This window comes from Ambystoma mexicanum, chromosome 1p (genome assembly GCF_040938575.1).
Source record: "Ambystoma mexicanum isolate Mex_15411 chromosome 1p, UKY_AmexF1_1, whole genome shotgun sequence".
NCBI classification, from domain to species: Eukaryota; Metazoa; Chordata; class Amphibia; order Caudata; family Ambystomatidae; genus Ambystoma; species Ambystoma mexicanum.
Window position 1 is genome coordinate 422,500,723 of NC_090921.1, and position 23,005 is coordinate 422,523,727.

The following is a 23,005-nucleotide window of genomic DNA, read 5'->3' on the forward strand; positions in this document are numbered from 1 at the left end:
ATGGGCAAGGTTGTGAGGGTCTTCATAGACAATATCACCATAATGTTTTACATCCAGGAACAAGGGGGCACCAGATCTCCAGCGCTCTTCACAGAGGCTCAGGATTTATGGCACTGGGCCGTCGCCCAGGGGATGTTCCTCATTCCGTTTCACCTGGCAGGAGTAAAGAACACAGTCCCGACTCTCTCAGCAGGGAGCTGCGCTCTTGCCACGAGTGAGAGCTTCGACAGGATCAAGCGGACAACCTTTTCCTCAAATGGGGCAGTCCTCAGATCGATCTGTTTGCGGCGGCGACGAACACCAAGTGCCGGAGGTTCAAAAGCAGTTTCCCCCATCTGGGGTGCAAGGCCTGTTTCTATATGCGTCTCCTCTGTTGCTGTTTCTACTTCGAGTCATCAATCAACTCAGACGGTACTGATGCAGGATGATCCCTGTTTCACCAGCATGGCCGAGGCAGATCTGGTACCCGAACCTTCTCAGCATGTCGGCGTCCCTTCCAGTCAAGCTGCCAGTGGTTGTGGAACTTCTCACCAGGGAAGGAGGCGCAATTCTGCACCACAACCCGGTGTTGCTGAACCTGAAGGCCTGGCTCCTGCAGCGTTAGAGTTCGGTGGCTACGATCTTCCGGCTTCTATTGTATAGATTCTATTGTCTAACTGGGGGGTGTGGTAGCTGCCGGTTTTTGAAATAGAACATATCTTTAATGTATGTTCTAGTATTCTGATATAGCTAGATCGGTGTTCAAAGAAATCACCAAAGACCCAACATGAGTGTTCTTTTAGTGCTTGCATGCAATAAGATGCTGAGGCTAGTTTGGAATAAATCACAATCCTGTTCCTAGTCTCGTAGGTAGCAAAAAAGTACATGAATTTAATTACATGTTATAAAGTAAAATGATATTGGAACAATTAAGGTAATATATATCATTTTAGCTATGCAAATGAAAAGCAGACTGATGTGGGTCCTCATGTATATGCATACTAAGTTGAACATTTGTCTCAGAATTCTGTGACATAAATTATTTACATAGGAAAGGCATTACTTTACAATCGTAAGAACTATCCATTGAGTTCAAACAAATCAAAAGGAAATAATTGCAATACGGCTGTTGAAGTGCATTGCTGGAAATCAATAACAGCAATTTGTCAAAAGCAATTAGAAAGAAAGAGAAAAGCAGCAGACAAACCATGTAAAAGTCTAATAAGGAACACCTTCCATCTAGTAGTAGTTCTAGAAAGAAAGGGAGTTCTAAGTATGGAGGGTGTTCCAAGTCTAAGGGAACAATCAACTGGGTTGATGTCCTATAAGATGAATCACTTATTCTTATGAAAAGAGAAGGAGGAGGGTGTTTCACACTAGTTTGGTAATGACCAATCCTGGCCTTGGCAGAGAGATTCTATCCAAGGCCAGGGCGTCATCTACCTTAAAATGCTACGGACACAAATGGAAGCGCTTTACTGTTTGTTGCCGTTAACAGAAGATCAACCCTCTAAGGGTCACGGCCCCTCAAGTATAACTGTATTTCTGATGTTAATCTGCTTAGAATCATATGCTGTGCATAGTCCGACATCCAGTGGTCACTGCATAGTATTGCATTTTGTTTTTCGTAGTCGAAAAGGGGACGTCGACAAGGCTTGTACCCACAATCCCTCACGTGTCGAGGTCCCTCAGATTGTTTTTTTCCGCCCAGATATTGGTCGCCTTTACGCGGAGCTCCTCGAGAGACATTGCAAATATTCACTCGACCGTTTGGTCGTTATTTAACGCAAGGCCAGGGAAACGTCGAAAGGGACGGAAGGAAGGCAGGACCCGCCCCCTCTGTCGAAAGGGACTCCTTACCTACTAGAAGGCGATGGGAGCTTATCCTTGACGTTATGGGATAGGTCAAAGCGTTTACAGGCCGAAAGCCTTCCCTCTCCCCCTCCCCCCCTCCCCCCCAGACCGCTCTGGGCTACCACAAGGGACCTTAGAGAGACTCCAATTTTGCATGGACAAAATGGAGAATTTTATGTCTACCCAATACCTGCCCACACCCCAAAGACCAAGAGAGGGGCCTCAGGAGGATCCTAGGGCTAAATACCCTAGGCTGTTCAACCCCCCACAGGGGGATGTAGAGTTGTATGACCTCACTGAAGAGGACTCCCACTCATGAAGATGAGTTCTTAACTAACGAGCAAGAACAAAACATACACCAGGAAGGTTTCGAAGATGACCCAGACATGGGTGATGGGGGCTCTGAAAGAAGACCCTGAAGAAGGTGCTTCACAGCCCTGTCAGTCCCCATCAGCATCTACGGACCCCGACACCCTAAACCTGCCCCCCCCAAAGACTCACCAATCAGGAATATGTCGCCTATAGACGATCAACCTACCTTTAATGCACTCCTACGCAAAGCAGCAGTGCATTTCGAAATCGAGACTGGGGAAATTTCTCCTGACATAGACTTTGTGGAAAAGATTATCAAGAAGAAACCCCCTGTCAGTCAAACCATTCCCCTCCTTGCCTCAGTAAAGAGACAAATCATTCCTTCGCTATGTACACCCGCATTGGTCAGAGGGGTCAACCCAAGGATAGAAAAATTATTTAGTCCTTCTCCATCGGACCCGTTATACATCAGGGGCCACTCAGTACCGGACTCCCTAGTAGTAATAAATATAAGAAAAAGGGCAGGGGTCCCGCTATCAACCAGCGAGGCACCTCCAGATAAAGAAGGTAAAAAGCTGTATGCCCTAGGTAAAAGGATTACAGCCTCGGCAGCCTTTTCCACTAGGATTGCCAACAACTCCTCCTTACTGGCAAGTTATGCAGATGCCCAATGGAGTAAACTACGCAAGGACATTGAGGAGGTACCTGAACCCCTAAAAACTCGGCTTCTGGCCACGGTTACTGAGGGAAGCTTAGTCAACCAGAGCATCATTAAGAATACTCTAGATGCTGCAGAAATGGCTGGCCGTTCCCTAGTCCAAGGAATCCTCCTCAAACGTCATATCTGGCTACGTTTAAACCCGAAACACAAGCATCTCTCATTAACAAACCAATAGAGGATGCCAACCTCTTTGGGAAGGTGGTGGATGACGCACTAGAGACTGCAAAAAAGGAATTTGACACCATTAAGACCCTAGTTCAGATTTCAAGGCCTCCCAACAAGCGAGGTTATGGAAACGGACGCTTTTTTCGAGGCCAACGCCAACATCATCATCATCATCATCATCAACAACAGCAGCAGTACTCTACAGGCAACTGGTCCTCAAATCAAGGAACCAGTGGACAATACACCCAGAGAGGACAGCCTTGTGGCAAGGGAAGAGGTCGAGGTTCCACCCCTAGAGCTTCCCAAGCCCCCAACACCAAATGACCCGAAGATTCGGGTCCCCCCATGCATCGCCGGTCGGGGGCCGGCTAACATCCTTTCTTCTAGCATGGGAGGGAATAACATCAGACCACTGGGTACTATCAACCATAGCCCACGGCTACTGTATAGAATTCAACCGCTCCCTGACGTACAGACCCCCAAGGGGACGACCCCTGTCACCAGAACACCTCGCCATCCTCCTTCAAAAAGTGGACCAGCTACTAGAAAAAGGAGCTATAAGAGGTTGTGCCTCTATCGCAGGTAACGGAATGTATTTATTCAGTGTGCTTCCTTGTACCCAAAAAAAGGATTTAACCATGCGCCCTATACTAGATCTGTGCCCAGCGAACAAATTTGTGAAACCTCAAAAATTTCGTATGATGACATTACAGGAAGTAATCCCCCTGTTATCGCAAGGGGATTACATGGAAACACTTGACATGAAAGATGCATACTTTCATATTTTAATGTTGCCAGCGCACAGAAAATACCTCAGGTTCATGATAGAGGGCAAACACTACCAGTTCAGAGTGCTACCCTTCGGCATAGCGTCAGCGCCGAGGGTATTCACGAAAGTACTGGCAGTGGCGGCGGCCCACCTGCGCAGGTTGTCCATCCCAGTATACCCTTACCTCGACAATTGGCTCATAACAGGGGATTCTTACGAGACATTCTTCTCAAATACCCAAAAGACTGTAGATCTTTTGTTCCAACTGGGCTTCTCCATCAACGTGCGGAAGTCCAACCTAGAGCCCAACCAAATCAAACAATTCCTAGGGACTCTAATTGAAACAAAGGACGGCCTCGTCTTCCCCTCCAATGAGAGGGTCCAAAATATGCTGTTTCAGATCCCTCAATATGTGGCTGGTCGAGAGGTGACGGTGCGCAAAGCAATGCGTTTGCTGGGAATGATGGCGTCATGTATATATTTGGTACCTCACGTGCGACTGCGCATGCGTCCAATGCAAGAGTGGCTCAACAGCCAGTGGTGTCAGGCCAGCGGACAATGGGATGATCTAGTGGTGGTCTCGCAGGCCTTGGTTCTCTTGCTACGGTGGTGGTCGAAGGAAAACCTTGTCATAGGGAAACCATTCGCCACCCCCACAGTGGAGGCCACTCTAACCACAGACTCATCCCTCACAGGATGGGGGGGGGGGCTCACCTATCCCATCAGACTGCACATGGAGTTTGGACTCCGAGCGTAGCATCCAAACGCATAAACTTGCTGGAACTGTTAGCGGTCTTCAAAGCACTGAAGGCTTTTCAGGCACACCTGCAAGGGAAGACGGTGATGGTCCTCACAGACAGCACCACAGCTATGTACTATCTGAACAAGCAAGGGGGCACTCACTCTCCAGGACTGTCCAAGCTGTCCCAGAACATCTGGAAGCGGGCTCTCAAACACATGTTCCTGTTGTCACAACATGTACCAGGGGAACTCAATCTGCTAGCAGACAAACTCAGCAGAGACTTCCCTCTACCCGCAGAGTACGAATGGCGGTTACAAGAAGACATCGTCTTCGACGTCTTCACACAATGGGGATTCCCAGAAATAGATCTGTTCGCAACTCTGGAGAACTCCCAATGCCAAGATTACGCCTCCAGGTACCACCAGAACCAATCCATGGGGAACGGTCTATCGATACCATCGATACCATGGTCAGGGAAATTTGTTTACGCTCCCCTCCCCCCCCCCCCAACTCCCCTTCTCAACAAGATAGTGCACAAGATGCACCAGGAACCAGTCACCATGATACTAGTGGCCCCTATGTGGGCCCGGCAACCATAGTTCGCTCACCTGATGGAAATGTCTCTGTCTCCACCGGTGAAACTACCCTGCCCGTACAACATGCTGTCACAGGATAAGGGCAAGACACTACACCCATGCCCACATACCATGAATTTAGCAGCATGGCTCCTGAGATCATAGAATTTGGTCATTTACAACTCCCACAGAGATGCATGGACATTCTCAAGGAAGCTAGAAAGCCTAACACTCGTCACTGTTACTCTAGCAAGTGGATTCGTCACATGGTGTAGAAATAAGAGCATCAACCCGGTTGACTGCTCTCCCACACAAATTGTTCTCTACCTGACTCACCTACTAGACTCAGGATTAGTGTTTCATTCCATTAAGGTTAATTTGGCTGCACTTTCCGCATACACCACTTCTCAACTTAGTGTTGTGGTGGAAAGTCCCAGTTATTAAGACCTTCATGGAAGGAGTTAAAAGAATACACCCTACCATAGCTAACCCAGCTCCCGGATGGGACCTTAATGTGGTACTAACCAGGCTCATGGGCTCACCCTTCGAACCCATGCACAAAGCAACGCTTAAGGACCTCGCCCTTAAAACTGCTTTTCTAATAGCTATCACCTCCATCAGGAGAGTAAGTGAACTACAAGCGCTATCTATTTTAGACCCCTTTGTAACAGTTCACAAAGATAAGGTGGTTCTACGCAAACACCCTAGGTTTGCACCTAAATTCATTTCTAAGTTCCATGTGAACCAATCTATAGAACTACCAAGGTTCTTTCAAAACCCTTCAAACTTGGGAGAAAAAAGCCTGCATACACGAGATGTGCGCAGGGCTGTTATGTTTTATATGGAAAGAACTAGACCACTGAGAAAGACTAATCAGTTCTTTGTCTCGGTGGCAGCAGGAAGAGAAGGAGATGCAGTTTCAAAATCCACTATATCTAGATGGATCGTACAATGCATCACCCTCTGTTACACTCTTGCTAAGAGGGAACTACCCTTCAAGCCAAGAGCACACCCTACTCGAGGCACTCGGGCTTCCATAGCATTAATTACAAATGTCTCTCTTGAGTCCATTTGCAAAGCGGCAACCTGGAGTTCTGTACACACCTTTACAAAACACTACTGTCTAGATGCCCACTCTAGATCTGATTCACAGGTGGGACAAGCAGTATTAAGACCCCTTTTCTCTACTGTTCCTTCTCACAACCCACCTCCAACTCCGGGTACAGCTCGCTAGTCTACGCACAGCATGTGATTCTAAGCAGATTAACAAACATCAGAAGACAATGCATTACTTACCGTAAAAGCATTTCTGATGGTTGTATCTGCTTAGATTCACATGCGCCCACCCTTCCTCCCTGCTCGGATGGAAGGAACATAGACATCTTTTTATCTCTCTCTTTTCTGTACTCTGTACTCACTCACGTCTATAAGGCTCCCTCAGGGCAGAAAAGATACAACAGAGGGACCTCGACGCGTGAGGGATTGTGGGTACACTGCACGTCACTATAGGGATAGTGTTACAGACACGCCTTGTCGACGTCCCCTTTTCGACTACGAAAAACAAAATGCAATACTCTGCAGTGACCACTGGATGTCGGACTATGCACAGCATGTGAATCTAAGCAGGTACAACCATCAGAAATGCTTTAACGGTAAGTAATGCATTGTCTTACTGTCATTGGCTAAATCGAGGCTGTCTCACGCCGCCATCAACTTTCATCTGGCGGCTATCTCCCTCTACACCAGATCTCTGGGACAGTCTTCACTGTGGTTGCACCGCATGGTTAAGGATGTTTACCAAAGGATTGTTCCACTCGTTCCCACCGGGGCAAGCTCCGGCCCTTGTGTTGGAGCTCAATGTGATGCTGACTAGGTTCATGGTGCTCCATTCGAACCTATGCATTCAGCTTCGCTCAAGTTTCTGTCGTGGAAGATCGCTTTCCTTGTGACCATCACCTCTGCAAGACTAGTAGGGGGGAGATCCAGGCCCTGTCATGCAAGCGGCCTTACTTGACTTTTCACGAGATGAGGGTGGTGCTGCAGATGCACCCCTCCTTCATGCCCAAGGCTCTGTCAGAATTTCTTCTCAATGAGCCCTTGGCGTTACCTGTGTTTTCCTTTTCCAACGCCTCTGTCGCCGGCTGAAAGGACTTTGCACTCGCTGATTGTGGCTAGAGCACTGAAGTTTTATGAAGTGTTTCTGGAAAACTTCTCAGCTTTCTATGAACTTTGGTCCTGTGAACCATATTCATGAGCATGTGAATCCATACCAGACCCATACTGGAGAATAACAGTTGCAGGTAAGTAACTTGTTTCTTTTCCCGCCCACCAGGGCAGTCCAGCACCGAAAGGCCAGGCAAACCTCCTTTGATCAAGAGTACCAACCGCATCCCCAGACGCATGTTTCAGCCTTGTTGGGCCTCATCAGTGCCTCTCTGAGCACAGTGAGTTTCCCCAGGTAATTTAGGGTGACCAACCCCAAGTTCCTTGCAAAAATACAAAAAAGGTAGCAGACGCTTTTCCCTAGAAAAAACATGGCATGATAACCTGTTCTTTGTTTTTTTTTCCCACTTTGAGAGTCTGCAGCCATCGTTTTTTGCTCACTGTACTTTTCGCAAAGGAGGAAAAAACCATTTGCATAAGTCTTTGTCCCGCCTTTCCTTACATCTTACACCTGCCTTTCCTTTCATCCTTGTACTCGCACATACACTTCATGCTCCCTTATGTCACAGACAAAACAATCTGAGGGGCCTGAATGCGTGAAGGACCATGGGTACAGTACACATCGTTCTAGGGATCGTATTACAAACACGCCCAGTCGACGTCCATTTTCAAACTTCGAAAACAAGTCATGCTATACTCTGCATCCACCACTTGATGTCGGCCTATGCAAGCATGTGAATCTAAGCAGATGCAATCATCAGAATTATGATTACGGTGAGTAATGCATTCCATATTAATGAATGTTTTAGTGTTACTTGTCAGTGGTTTTGAATTGATCAGAGTTGCTTAAGGCTTCAATAAATAACTGTATTTGTGTACACTCTGCCTAACTTTAATTGGTGCTCAATGTGTGTTAAGATGGATTTCCAAAATCGCCCCTGGAGGACAGGGGGCTTGTGAGTCTCTTCGATCATGGTGAACAAGGTGACATGGGGGACTAGCCATACAAAATCTAGGTAAGATCTAGGTCTACAATGAGTCCACACAGAGCAATACCAATAATTACATTTAGACAGGTAAGTACACAAATGTACATTTTTTGTTTGTTTTAGGCCTGTAAAATGCACATGAAGCAACTAAAACCCCCATGTCAAATATTGTCACACACTGTCTGTAAAACACATATATAAATTCAGGATGTAGGCAATCATACGTCCAGGACTTTTTAAACAAGGGTTCAGGTCTTTGGATCTTCTGTTATTAAACACAGTATGTGTTAAAGAATCCATGTCGCCTACTGGAGTTAATGGTTCATGCCTGTGTCCTTTTTAATTGTTACATCTATATTATTTGGTTTTTCATAGACCTACATTTATGAATGGGACTTCTGGGTCATGTGTTACTGAACTGTATTGTTTCTTAATAGTTGAGAATCTCCAGAATCTAATCTTCATACAGCTAAAGAATGTAAGCTATCAAATGGATGAGAGCCCTGGGAACTCTGCTTCATTGAAGAGAGCTGAAACGTTTGGAGGATATGACAGCATACCCAGCGCTGCAAGTAAATGTAAGAGATCCCGGCTGCACTCATTTTGCACTAGAGTACTAGCTGCATGCCTGCCATTTAATACAATAGTCACATATTTGAAATTCAAACCTTAATTCACTGTGATGTGTTGTAGCTGTCATTGCTTTGTGTCCAATGTGTTTCTGGGAGCAAACATTGTCACAGGGTGGTTATTTCTGAACTTGCGACTCCCAAGTGTTGCAGCCCTGAAGAGCACCAGTCTTTTTTGGTTTAATTCAGGGAACGTTTTCATCTAGTCCTAAAAATGACTGCACTTGAGCTCATCGATATACCTTAGCATTCCGTTTAATTCTTGTTAGTCTTTTAAATGGGATCAATGTCTTTTGTGTGGAAACAACAACAAAATGCTTCTTTTCTATTTGTTTACATTACACCCTCTTAACACTCCATTAATTTACTTTTCCAGGTGGTAGTTTCAAGAGAAAGTTATATGTTGGCGAACAAAGGCCCAGGGACAAGATAACATTGTGCAGCACTTCAGAATCCCAACTTCAAGACTCTTCTGCTGGTACAGAAGAATGTGGGATGGTATGTTCTGTTATCTGTAATTTCTCATTGAGTGATTACTACAGCTGGCTGATACTGCTTTGTTCACACAAATGACCACACATCTGTAGATTTCAAAACTGGCTAGGTCCTCTGTTACCAAAATCAATATCTCAAGCTAAACTAATGCACTCTTCCATCTAAGACACCTAGGGAAATGACTCCCTTGTGTTGACCACACTCTTCAAAACGTGCGTGATTACTCCACTACCATATAGTCTGGCCCTTCCACAACACTAATTAAACTTAGTTCAAAAATCTGTAATGGCGAAATCAAAATTCTTGCCAACTTTAAAAAAGAAAAAATACTCCATGAGAACAGCACTGAGAAAGCTCATCTGGCTTTCCAGTTAGAGAACAAATGCACTTTAAAATCCATGGCATTGTGTTCAGGCACACCTCTTTGATCATAAACAGTTCCTCATGCCAAGAAGTAACTTGTACATGGACAATGTGGTGCTATTCCCTTCCACCAAATCCAAGGATTGAAAAGCCTCTCATTCCAGCAGTGCCCCTTAAACCAACATTTCAAAAACAGAACGGCTCAACTGTCCTGCTTTTGTTATGCTATTTAGATTTATACTGTACACTTATATGTTCATGTTCTCCAGGCGCTTGGGGGATATGAAAATGAATGAGGGTTGTGGAGGATGTGCTGGTGGGACCGATGAAGATAGCGCAAAAGAGCTTTTGCTGTGGTGTCGGTTGCTGCAGTTCTTAAAAATTGGTCACTCTGTTGGTTTGCGTCTAGATGGTATGGCTTAGTTTTAGTTTGTAGGTCTATGGGATTGTTTTTTGTCTGTGGCGTATTTCTGGCAATTTAGGGTGATAGGTTGAGTGAGATTACAGGGGCTGTGCCGTTTTCTGTGTGATTTCTGGTCTGTGCTATGGTAGGGGTATGTGTGTTGTATTTGGTGATTGAGCCTTGAGTTTGTAGGTAATCTGAAGGCTTTTAGTAGTGAGAGAGAGAGATCTGTGTCTTGTAAGTTGCATTGTTTCGATTAAGCTGTATTCGTTATTTAGCGGTTGGTCTGCCTAATGCTTTCCTTTTGTTGGGCCAGTCCGGTTAGTTTTGTTTCAGTTTGGTTTTACAATGGTTGGTGCTGCCTTTCCCATTTTTGCAGTCTGGTTTTATTCTCAGTAGTGCTTCCTGCTTAGGTGGTGAGTTAGAGACCTTTTTCTTTTATTTAGGTGTTTTTTTGTTCGTCTTTTGTTCATAGTTCCTTCGGAGTGAGTTCCAAAGTTTTGCTGAGATGCAAGGACCGCTGATCCATCATATTAAAGTTTCTGGTATTGCTTTAGTTGGCGGCATGTCATTGCTGGATCTGAGTGTTCATTTTGGTCTGTAGATGAGATTTGTGACTCTATTAATTTGGCCGCTTGTCTGTGTATTGCTCAGTGTGCTATGCAAAGCGGTTTGATGTAAATCCTTGTTTTGACTGGTAGCTAGTGTAGGGTTCCCAATGCTGGTGTGATGTCTTCTCTTTTGTTGAGGAGTAGTCTTACTGCTGTGTTCTGCATTCCCTGTAGTTTCTTTTTAGGTAATCTGGCATTCTAAGTTAGATATGTTGGCATAGTCTATTCTTGACTTGACAAGGGAGATGACAGCAAGTGTTCTGTGTGGGAAGGTGAGGAAATGTAGATTCAGTTTGATTGTGCATAAGTGGAAGAAACATTTCTTTATTGATTTGTTGACTTGTGGTTCCAGTGTTAGGTTGTTGTCCATTAATAATCTTAGATTTTTAGCTACTTTTGAAGGTTTGAGTCAGATTCCCATTTCACTAGACCATAGAATGGTCCAAAGGATTGTTGGGCCTGAGCGTGATTTCTGTTTTATCCATGTTGAGTTAAAGGCTTTCGGTGCTCGTCCAGTCATGTATTGGTGTTAGGCAGTTGGTGAAGGTCTTGTTTTCCAGTCGGGTTGATTTTATAGATGATCTAAGCCATCTACGTATTTTGATGAGTGTAGATGTTGTAGAGTAGCAGCAAGAGGGAGGAGTCTTGTGAGACCCCACAGGTTGTTTTGCGTGGTGCTGGCTTGAAAGGGCTTAGCCAGGCTGTTTCCGTTTTTTCCTATTAGGAAGGAGTTTGCCGATATACAGGTGGTGTCATTATTCCCTATTGCTTTGATACAGTCCACCACGAAACTCATCAAGAGTTCAAGGCTGCTGGAGGTTCTAGTAGTATTAGCGCTGAGATAATATTGGAGTGGGTATATTGGAGTCGGTGTGTGATTTTAGATAATCCCAGATGGATCGTAGTGCTGTTTCCGTTCCTCTCATGGGTCTGAAAGCTACTTGTGCCTGGTCAAATAACCGATTTCTTCCTACTTGTTTTAGGATTTGTTTATATACGTAGGTTTCTAGATGTTTTGCCGTTTGAAGCATCACACTACAACTCCAGAGAATGATTCATGAGGGTTCTGAAGTATTCTGAAGGAGTCTCTAGGGTGAGGATCTTGTAGATGTCCGGTGATCGAGAGTCTGTTGGGGAGCCTCCGTTGTTGCTTTGCGTTGGTAAAGATTTATTTCAAGATCACTTAGAAGTCGTTTGTTCTGGAGTTGGGGGAATTGTTTCAGTTCTTGAGAATACTCTTGATTACTTGTTGGATGTTTAGGATTTTGTTTTTTAAGTGGTTTGCAAGGTCATCACACAGTTTCTGAAAGGGAGGGTGCGTGTAAGTTGCAGACTGTCGAGTTGCTTAGCTCGTTGATGCTGAACATCTTTCTCTGTTGCTTGCTTTTGTAATGCGTTTGTTTTAGTGTAGCTTTTTTTGCTTTGAGGGTTAGCGTTGTATATAGTCGTATCTGTGTCTGGTATTAACGTTTTTCTGTTGGCCGTAGTTTTTCCTCCATGCTTGTTCCAGTTTCCTGTTTGTTTTCTTCAAGGCTCTGAGTTATAGTGTGGACCATTTTGTCATCTTTTTTGTTTCTGTGAAGGGGTGGAAGGCTTTTTTTGGGCGATAGTATCTAGTATTTCTGTGATCTATGTTTGGAGGGTCTCGGTTCTTCTCAGTGAAGTGTCTCTAGCCTGGCTCCTGATTGTTTTGTGTTTTCTATTCTGTTGTTGAGATCCATGATGTTTATGGATTTCCAGTTTTTTTTCTGAGTTGTAGGAATGTTTTGAAGGTCTGATTGGATTGGCGTTGGTGTGTCGATCACAATATAATGTGGTCACTCCACAAAATGTGCATTGGGGACGCAGTCGTGACCAGTATTCTTTTGCAGAAAATTGCATCTAGGGTGTGCTCTTCCAAGTGAGTTGCTCCCTTCACCATTTGCGGGAGTTTCACTACTGCTAGTTGAGATGTAAGTGATTTAGCTGAGTTGATAAGTACGTCTTCAAACCATATATTGTCTCCTAATATGATAATTTGGTTGTATTGTATGGCAATGTTGATTTTGGTATCTACAAACTTGTCTTTGCTAAATGGGGTTGTATGTGGAAGGGTCTGTAGATAAATAGGAATTAAAGATTGATTGGGTGGTCCATGGTTAGGTTGAGGTGCTAGATCTTTAGGTGGTCATTTTGTGCAACAGAGGGACGTCCTTTTTTACTTCTCTGTTTGCTTGTTTGTTTGAAGTTGTTGGGTACGGATTTGGTTGCAACTACCTTGATTTCTTCAATTAGCCAGTTTTGGGTTAGGAATAGGATGTCTGTTGCACCATCGCTGAGCAGGTCGCATATCTCTACCCTGTGTTTTGACATTGACCTGGCATTGGACTAGTTTGCAGTGAATCTTTATATTAACTGAGGTTAGTTTGTCTTTTTGAGGGCAGTGTTGGTAATTTGGTTTGGCATGGGTTCGTTTTTCTGCTTGTGGTTCTGCATTAGGTTTTGGTCTGAGTTCTATGGGAGAATTTCCTTGGTTCCATATCTTCATTAAGTAGTTGAAGGTTGCATTTTGGGTTGATGTGTTCTTTGGGGTTGTCGGTAGGTTTGTGCCAGTCAAACTGGTTATCTGAGCAATTTGTAGTGAAGAGCGGTGTGTTGTAGTTGCTTGGTTCAGTTAGATTTACTCTGTCCATCTCAGGTCTGTCCCTTGTCTTAACATCACCCTTCCTTGTGTCGTTGTAGAATGTTTGTGATGGCTGGTTGTTGAGGTGTGTTCTATGTTGAAAGGTAGCGCAACAGTGATTTCAATCGTATTCTTACGAAGGGGCTTTCTTCATGGAAGCGGTTTAAAGTAATGTTTCTTGGTGTTCGTTGGTTCCTTGGCATGGTGGGTTAATATGATTGTTCTTTTATGGCGTCTTCTTTTGTGTCAGTCTTTCCTGGTGTGTAGCATTTTGTTTAGTTTTTTGTTTTTTGGTAGAGCACTTGCTGGTCGGTTGTTGGCTCCTCCTTTGGATTTGTTGTGTATTGATTGGGTTAATGTTCTGTAATTGTTTGTCTGGATCGCAGCATAGCTAATTGCATGTTGTCAAGTCACAGTTTTAATGCTGCAGGGAAGGGTACCTGAGGTGCACAGTATCGCAGGGTTTGGAAGTCGCAGGAGGTCGGTACTGCATGGACTGGATAGCGTGGGGAGGATATTCCAGGGAGAGTTACTAAAAGGCGCAGTATCTCAGCGTCATGATGTGGCAGTGTCTCAGGGGCAATGTGCTGTAAGGGCACGATGTTCAAGCTATTGCAATTCTGGTTTGCGGTGGTGTTGCTTGAGTAAGAGCTTAGAGTCTAATCTCGGGTGCTCAGCAAAGCTTCACACTGGCAAAATTTCACAGCTGTATGGTCTCAGAGGCAGATGCACAGCAGAAGGCTCACACTATCAGATTCTGAAGGGGGTGAAACGTCAAAGGTGTAGTTCCTGACATGGGCTCAACCTTACAGGGCCAAAACCTTACAGTGGTGGTATGACCTCACAGTGGCCCAGTCTCAAAGTGGTATTGCCTTATAATGACGAGACCTAAAAGCATGTGAATTCGCTTTTGAAAAATCATCTATGTAAAAAAAACACTCTATACATGGTAACAATGCACCTTTTTTGAGAGAATTTGAAAAGCGGTACCTTCACCGCCAATTAAATGAGATTGGAAGAATGGCAGAAACTGTCTCTCAAAAACGAGATACACACCACCACGAAAAAGACAACCTATTTAAGTGCCATTGCTGCTAAACAGATTGCTAAAATTACCAGATAGCCTTCATATTGTCTTTTAATATTGGAATTGCTGCCATTATTAATGGAATATATGCTGTGTTTCAGTTTACTGGAAACTCAGTTGAGTGCAAAACATACTACCAAATGTTAATTCTCAGAGGAGGTGACACAGTGGCAGTTTAACGCTTCACAAATATGAAATATGGTGCTATTCATGCATCATATCCAATAGTTGCCACTAAACAAAATGTTGGTTTGTCATGAAGTGAGCAGACCATGAATATTTGAATACGAAGAAGTCCGACATTGCGCTGTACTGACACATGAACAGCTTGTTGGTAAAGTATATTTTCAAAAACACATTTCACATGACAAAATATTTCTATTCTTTTTGTTAAAATACCCCTCGTGGAACAGTGGCAGCCTCCATACTCTTGTTACTTGTAAAAGAATCGGTGCCTAGACCACAACAATAGGAATCATAGCAATAGAAGACAAAACTATAAACATACAAAGGACAGTGTACAGAAATGGTGAAAAAGGCCAGTCCTCCCGGCTGGTTTTGAAGTCCTGATCTCCTTCAGGTATTTATGTCCTATGACCATACGAGCATGTGACTTCTGATCCATTTATTATGGCTTGACAGGGCAGTATTTCTTAGCCACTGTAACTCAAGTGTACCGTTGTACCAGTGTGAAAAAGAACGCAAATACACATCTGCCATCTATCTGTTATGCATTTCTAACTGGCAATCCCTTTTTGCAATTCATATTTTAGAATGAACTATCAAACTTGAATAATAACAGCAGAGTCCAGTCATCGCTGGAACCAGAGGTAAAGTATCTTATTGGTAACAAATCACACAATAAAAAAACACCTAAAACATATATGCAAACTGTTCCAAACTCTTATAACTTTGCATCCAACCTGTCTTATGAGTCCAACCCGATCTGGTATTAGTCGCTCAATGTTCAGAGGGGTCACTGGGCCACCAGTGACCATGGGCTAGGCAGGAAAAGCAACGTATAGTATCAAGAGTGGTAGTATCGTTTGGATTCTCTACAGTTGCAGGTAAGTAACAGTAACACGCTCAGTGAGGTTAGGATGGCCCTCTGCAAGATTGCCCTCATGGAACAATGTCCCATGGCAGGCGGATTTCCCGCTAGAGCACAAAGGGTTGGTCCCCAATGTAACTCTGTGGAGACCTGGAGGTGTGTAAGATACAAGCTATCTGCAGCCCCCAGAGTCTCAGGATCAAGCAAGCTGGCTCCAGGTAAGATTACCAGGAGATGGACAATACCTTCAAGTGAAGAAGCTGTTCATGCAGGATGGTTCCAGTGGTGAGGCAACAGCAGACCCTGTCACGAGTTTCTCGGTTTTGGTGACAAAAGAAGGGGATTTTGTTGTATCTGGCAACAGCTCTCGTGCAGATGAATGGCCAGCAAAGGATGATCTTCGTTCTGACTTGTTGGTGCCTGCCTTTTTCAGGTTCGATGGTCCTCGCCTCTGGTGAGGGGACTTTCTGTAGCTGACTTGAGTTGCTGCAGGTTTAGAAGGGTGCCCACGTAGTTTCAAGCAAAAACGTGCTTCCGGAGATGATGCACCACAGCTCCCAGGATATTGGTGAATTGCAGGCTGTGGAGGTCACAGCTCTTCCAGGGATGGCACAAATTGTAGCTTTTATAGAGACTGGTTAGGTGCACCAGTAAATGGGAGGAAGTAGTCTTCTTGATCTTCCCTGTCTCTTGGAAGTCAAGTTTGGGCAGCAGCGGTTACTTAAGTCTCTGGCAGTCATTGGAAGTTGCTGTCAACGTCCTTCTTCGTCCTCTTCGGATACTTCTGTTCCAGTGGTCGACTCTCAGTTTCCGCTCCTGGATCTAGTAATATACCCAGGAACACCGACTGAGTCCACCAATCATGACCCATGCACCATTCAAACTTGGGGGGGTGGTTGTTGTCTAATGGGGGCCAGCCAGCCTCCCACTCTGAACTGGTTTCAGTCAGGCACACTGCAGGACACAGGACAGGGGTGTTTCGGTAACCTCCACCACTTCCTGTCCTGCCAGTCACTCTGAGAAGCTTCATGGGTTGAATCCTCTCCCACCCAGATAGGTAGAAGAAGGGCCCAGAAAGTTATGTTCAGGGCTTAGGTAAATGGTGTCCCATGTGTACCCTACTGCAGCTGCGAAGACAGCCTGCGATAAAAGTCCACAGAAAGTTGTGCTAAAAGGTACACTGCCACCAGCCTGAACTGAGGGCTCGTCACAGTAACCAGAATGTTACTGGAGTGTTGAGTAAAGGGGTATAATGTCTCCCCTCAGCATAAGGTGAGGGTTTTTTTTCTTGTAAAATAAAACACTGCTAGGATCAAAAGGATCCTCCTGCCCTGGTAACTATAAGAGTTAGTCAGGAAAAAAAAGAAAAAAAGAAACAATAAAGTGGAAGTTCTAGGAGCTCCCAGCAATACTGCACAGATGGTGTTCTGTGCTGCTTTAGGAAATTGTAGATGCCAATAAGTTGCTGGAAAACATGATCCAAAGAGAAATGCCACAAAGTGGTCAAAAAGGTTTCATACAGCAGAGTAAAAAGGGGAGTGAGTGAATGTTGCCTCTTATTTAGGGAAAATAGGCAAACAGATCCAGGTGTTCAGCAAAACAGTGCTGGGGACTCGCAGAGAGTGGAGATATCACACAAGAAAGACATCTGCCTTAAAACTCGCACCCCCCCCCCCCCGCCAACAAAGCCCCAGACTAAGGGACAGGAGGTTCTAATCTACTCCTTTATGAGTCTGTCTTCTTCCAGTCGGTTATACTTGCTGCAAGGTACATCAACATTCTGGTGGTGTGACCCTGACCTATGCTCTATGGTGAAGTAAAGCCTAAGAAGTGTAAAACTGGTTACCTAAATTCTGCCACAGGGGCATTACTTTCTTAAAATCCCCTAACAATATTCATTGGTGCTGAATCAGCAGGTAATTCCCAAATTATTTATCTGTAATGTTGATTATTCAGTGTCCTCTTTACCTTGTATTGCTTATTGGGGTGCTTCTGTGCAGAGACATGCTTGAAACAGGTAGGCTGCAACTATTAAAGTCCCACCCCCACCTATGACCCATGGGGTCAAGTGCTTACTTCCGACACCTCCAGTGTTGTTCTAAGTGATAAGACACCTTTCATCAAAACTTTAAAGCCATTTGCATTGGAGAGCAGGAATTTGAACCTTGACCAGGAAGAGAGAGCCCTATGTATGTGTTCGTATTTGTACAAGTAGCGGGACTTGAGTAACCACTTTCTGGTGGGGTCCTATTTTTAGAAGGAGATCGGGGTAATTCATAGAATTCAGCGCACAAGTGGCAGTTTGCGCTAGCCGCGTGCGCCAAAATCCATTTCCGCGCACAGCGTATTCATGGATTTAAACATCCATAAACAGCCGTGGCGCAGGGACCCTGCAGCAGCGCCAGTTACGCCCCCAACCCTTCCCCGTGCGCCATGAACAGCGCACAAATCCTGTACATGGCGCACAGGCCAGTGGACCAGCATACAGCCCCCCCCAACCACGAATACGCCTGTAAAACTCCCTGCGCACCCCTCCGAATACACGTACCCCGCTCTACGATTGGCCCTGTGCGAGCGGGTTAAGTGTATTACGGGGGTGCGCAGGGAGAATCACACGCGATTGGCCCTGTGCGAGCGGGGCACGTGTATTTCGGGGTGCGCGGGAAGTTTTACCTGTGATTGGCCCTGTGCGAGCGGGGTACGTGTATTTCAGGGGTCCGCAGGGAGAATCACATGCAATTGGCCCCTGTGCGAGTGGGGTACGTGTATTTCGGGGGTGCGCAGGAAGTTTTACCCGCGATTGGCCATGTGCGAGTGGGGTACATGTATTACGGGGGTGCGCAGGGAGAATCACACGCGATTGGCCCTGTGCGAGCGGGGCACGTGTATTTCGGGGGTGCGCGGGAAGTTTTACCCGTGATTGGCCCTGTGCGAGCGGGGTACGTGTATTTCGGGGGTCCGCAGGGAGAATCACACGCAATTGGCCCTGTGCGAGCGGGGTACGTGTATTTCGGGGGTGCGCAGGAAGTTTTACCCGCGATTGGCCCTGTGCGAGTGGGGTACATGTATTACAGGGGTTCGCAGGGAGAATCACACACGATTGGCCCTGTGCGAGCGGGGTACGTGTATTTCGGGGGTGCGTGGGGAGAATCACACGCGATTGGCCCGGTGCGAGCGGGGTACGTGTATTTCGGGGGTGCGCGGGAAGTTTTACACGCAATTGGCCCTGTGCGAGCGGGGTACGTGTATTTCGGGGGTGCGTGGGGAGAATCACACGCGATTGGCCCGGTGCGAGCGGGGTACGTGTATTTCGGGGGTGAGTGGGAAGTTTTACACACGATTGGCCCTGTGCGAGAGGGGTATGTGTATTTCGGGGTGCGCAAGAAAAATCACACGCGATTGGCCCTGTGCGAGCGGGGTATGTGTATTTCGGGGGTACGCAGGAAGTTTTACCCGCGATTGGCCTTGTGGCGAGCGGGGTACGTGTATTACGGGGGTGCGCGGGGAGAATCACACGCGATCGACCCCGTGCGAGTGGGGTATGTGTATTTCGCGGGTGTGCGGGGAGAATCACACGCGATTGGCCCTGTGCAAGCAGGGTACGTGTATTTCGAGAGTGCGTGGGGAGAATCACACGCGATTGGCCCTGTGCGAGTGGGGTACGTGTATTTCGAGGGTGCGTGGGGAGAATCACACGCGATTGGCCCTGTGCGAGCGGGGTACGTGTATTTCGGGGGTGCCCCAACAAATTGTTAGTGTGTCCTCCCAGGTGTGCCCTCTCCCCCCTCCCCAAGGCCTGCAGGCAGACCACAACACAGGGGAACACACTGCAACCCTGGCCATGCCCCACAGGCAGCCCATCCACCCTGGCGAAGCCCCCGAGCACAAGTGACCACCGACACATGTCCCCCAGCACCCCCATCCACCAGCATTGAGTGTCAGGCCCGACTCATGTCCCCCAGCACCCCCATCCACCCAGCATTGAGGGTCAGGCCCGACTCATGTCCCCCCAGCACCCCCATTTACCCAGCTTTGACGGGCACCTGCCAGCAGGCCCCGACTCATGTTCCCCAGCACCCCCATCCACCCAGCATTGAGGGTCAGGCCCCGACTCATGTCCCCCAGCACCCCTATCCACTCAGCATTGAGGGTCAGGCCCCGACTCATGTTCCCCAGCACCCCCATCCACCCAGCATTGAGGGTCAGGCCCGACTCATGTCTCCCAGCACCCCAATCCACCCAGCATTGAGGGTCAGGCCCCGACTCATGTCCCCCAGCACCCCCATCCACCCAGCATTGACGGGCACCTGCCAGCAGGCCCGACTCATGTCCCCCAGCACCCCCATCCACCCAGCATTGACGGGCACCTGCCAGCAGGCCTCGACTCATGTTCCCCAGCACCCCTATCCACCCAGCATTGAGGGTCAGGCCCTGACTCATGTCCCCCAGCACCCCCATCCACCCAGCATTGAGGGTCAGGCCCCGACTCATGTCCCCCCAGCACCCCCATTTACCCAGCATTGACGGGCACCTGCCAGCAGGCCCCGACTCATGTTCCCCAGCACCCCCGTCCACCCAGCATTGAGGGTCAGGCCCGACTCATGTCCCCCAGCACCCCCATCCACCCAGCATTGAGGGTCAGGCCCGACTCATTTCCCCCCAGCACCCCCATCCACCCAGCATTGACGGGCACCTGCCAGCAGGCCCTGACTCATGTCCCCCTGCACTCCCACCCTCCCAGCAGTGAGGGGCATCTGCCAGCAGGCCCCGACTCATGTCCCCCAGCAACCCCATCCACCCAGCATTGATGGGCACCTGCCAGCAGGCCCCGACTCTTAACCCCCTGCAACACGACATGAAGCTGCACAATCATGGGCCTCATGTGCACCAAAATACCACAGCACGCCACCCCAGTCTTGATATGCAATGATTTTCCCAATCCACCACACACTGACATGCCTATGTCATGACACAAATCAAAAGTGAACCATGTACATCAACACATGTCCGTCTCACACACACACACACACACACTGGTTGCCATAGATCGTGTAAACCCACATTTTGACATGTATGAACCCAATGAGCGAATCCCACTCATGGAAGTCAAATATCAAAATGTATTCTGAACAAACTCGATGTAATGAAATGAAAGCATAAAAAAATTGCAAACATGAAATGAAATGCATTTCCAAAAATATGAAAAAGGAAATGTAGAACCAATCCAAAGAAAAATGATCCAAACTCTCCGTCCACCAAAACAAATCCAAAGGAAACGTAAAATTTAAAATCCATTGCTCCATGGTGAAATCCAAAGAAAATGTACACATAAATCCAATGTCCAACTATGTACAAGTAATTTTCAAAGGGTCCATGAGCCCAACAAAAGAAATTAAACCTATCAAAGAAACTACCTAAGAAATAACTATATACAAAAGTGTGGGGCATAGTCCTATCACCACAAAATAAAGGAAAAAGAAAATGAAACCTAACACTAAAAACTATTTACAATGGCGGCGGCTAGTCCGACGGCTCACTTTCCGATGTCCCGGGCCAGGGCATCGTCGAACTCCTGCTCAATGTCCAGGGGGCGGTCCTCTTCCATGGCCCGAGGGATCGCAGGGACGATGCCATGTTGGACTCCAACTCCCTGCGAATAGCCTAGAGGCACTGGGCCTGCCTCAGTGCCCTCTCCGCCCTGACCATTGTGAGCCGTGCCTCTTCCGCCCGCCGCCGCTCCGCACCTATGGCCTGGCCCAACTGCTGCCGCACGGAAGACACTCCCAATCCTGGGTCCTCCTGCCCTCTGGCTGATGCCTGCCCCTCGAATGTTGATGGCCCCGAGCCATCGTCGCTCCCACCTTGATGCTGCTGCCGGTGTGCCTGTGCCCTGCCTTCTGCTGCCTGCACGTCCTCCTCCGGCTGGGGTGCAGTTGTCGTGGTGGCCACCCCTGCTGGACGTCTGACTGCTGACTGTGGCAGGGATGTGGCCTCCACCAGCCTGGCCGCTGGGTCAGAGGGAGCTCCACAGGGTACCCAGGTGATACATGGGTGAGAAGATGGCATGGAGGACGACTGGCGCGTAGGGGATTCAGATGAGGAGGTGGTCGGAAGAAGGTCCAGCACACGGAGGAATCCAGCACTGGTGACCCGTCCCAGCAGGTCAACGCGGTCAATGAGGCATCCGAGATGACATGCAGTGTCTTCACGAAAACACTGCAGGTCAGCTTGCATGCTCCGTTGATGCAACGCTATCCCAGCCAGGACAGGCTCAACCCGGTCCCGGATTGCCACGTCCGCAGGGAGAGGAAGGCCAGTTGTTGTGTGCTCATCCCTCCCTGAAACTGGGTCTGGACGTAGGCATCCCTGCTGGTGCGGGAGGATGCAGTCACAGGATCGGGGACAGGATTACACACAGGCACCTCTGCGGCGGCCTGTGCTGCCTCCTGTCCCTGCACTGCACCACTAGCACCAGTGGAATCCCTACCTCCAGACCCTGTGTGTGTCCCTTCCATGGCAGCCTCCTCCACCAAACCCCCCACCAACCTGGATGACTGTGCCGTCTTCCTCCGTTGGGCCTTGTGGGGGTCTCAGCTGCCCCTTCTGCTGCCGAGGAGTCCACCTCCGCCTCTTGGACCTACCCTCGGCAGCTGCGGTCTGGGAGGCGGCACCAGACTCCTCACTCCCCGACGAGATGACAACCTGGGAGGGGAGCTGGGCCTTACGTCTCCGGCTGGTGGTGCGATCCCTGCCGCTTTGCTCCACAGCACCCTCTCCGCCCTCTTCATCAGTTGACGCTGCAGACAGTGAGAGATAGAACACAGGCATCAGGGCACTGTCAATGGACTGATACACACATGACAGTTGTACATGAGTGGCAGTGTCAAACTTCAGACACGGCATCGCACTCCCCAACACACGTCATTTTAACTCACACACGTGAGCAAATCAACAGGAATGTTGCACCAGACAGCACCATCCATACACAAACAGCACGAGCAGCCGATGGTGAGCCTGACGTCACATGCAACACGGGGAGTGCATAACACATGCACACACGCTACCCGACTAACATGCATCTGTACATCTGCACCACTGCAATGATAATGTCACCATCCATGTCACAACTGGCAATCAACCACCTACATGTCAGTGTCACATGCATCCATGTTGCATCACAGTTGCACACTAGTCAAATACCCACACATGCACATAGTGCAGATACATGCAGCAGGAACCAGCATCCATGTGTGACACCACAACCATGCCACAGTACATGCACATAATATTCACATGTGTGCACCCACACATGCATTTGCCCAGCATGCTTGCCAACACATACACCATCGATGTGTCTCACACATGAGAGGAATCAAATGTGGCAGGTTCACGTCCCTGTACATACACATCGATACATGGCCCTATATAGACACAT

General features: G+C 47.5%; 1 protein-coding gene across 5 annotated transcripts in view; it reads left to right on the forward strand.

Annotated features, from left to right (window-relative positions):
* Window positions 1–23,005, forward strand: part of ARHGEF18 (Rho/Rac guanine nucleotide exchange factor 18) — a 1,645,252-nt gene that overhangs the window by 1,384,921 nt on the left and 237,326 nt on the right. For 4 of the 5 annotated variants that reach the window (XM_069649229.1, XM_069649231.1, XM_069649233.1 and 1 more), the window contains 3 exons: window positions 8,707–8,847; window positions 9,275–9,396; window positions 15,293–15,349. In XM_069649229.1, the coding sequence (XP_069505330.1) occupies window positions 8,707–8,847; window positions 9,275–9,396; window positions 15,293–15,349 (320 nt within the window). The remainder of the gene's footprint in view (window positions 1–8,706; window positions 8,848–9,274; window positions 9,397–15,292; window positions 15,350–23,005) is intronic. The other variant, XM_069649230.1, reaches the window with a different exon arrangement.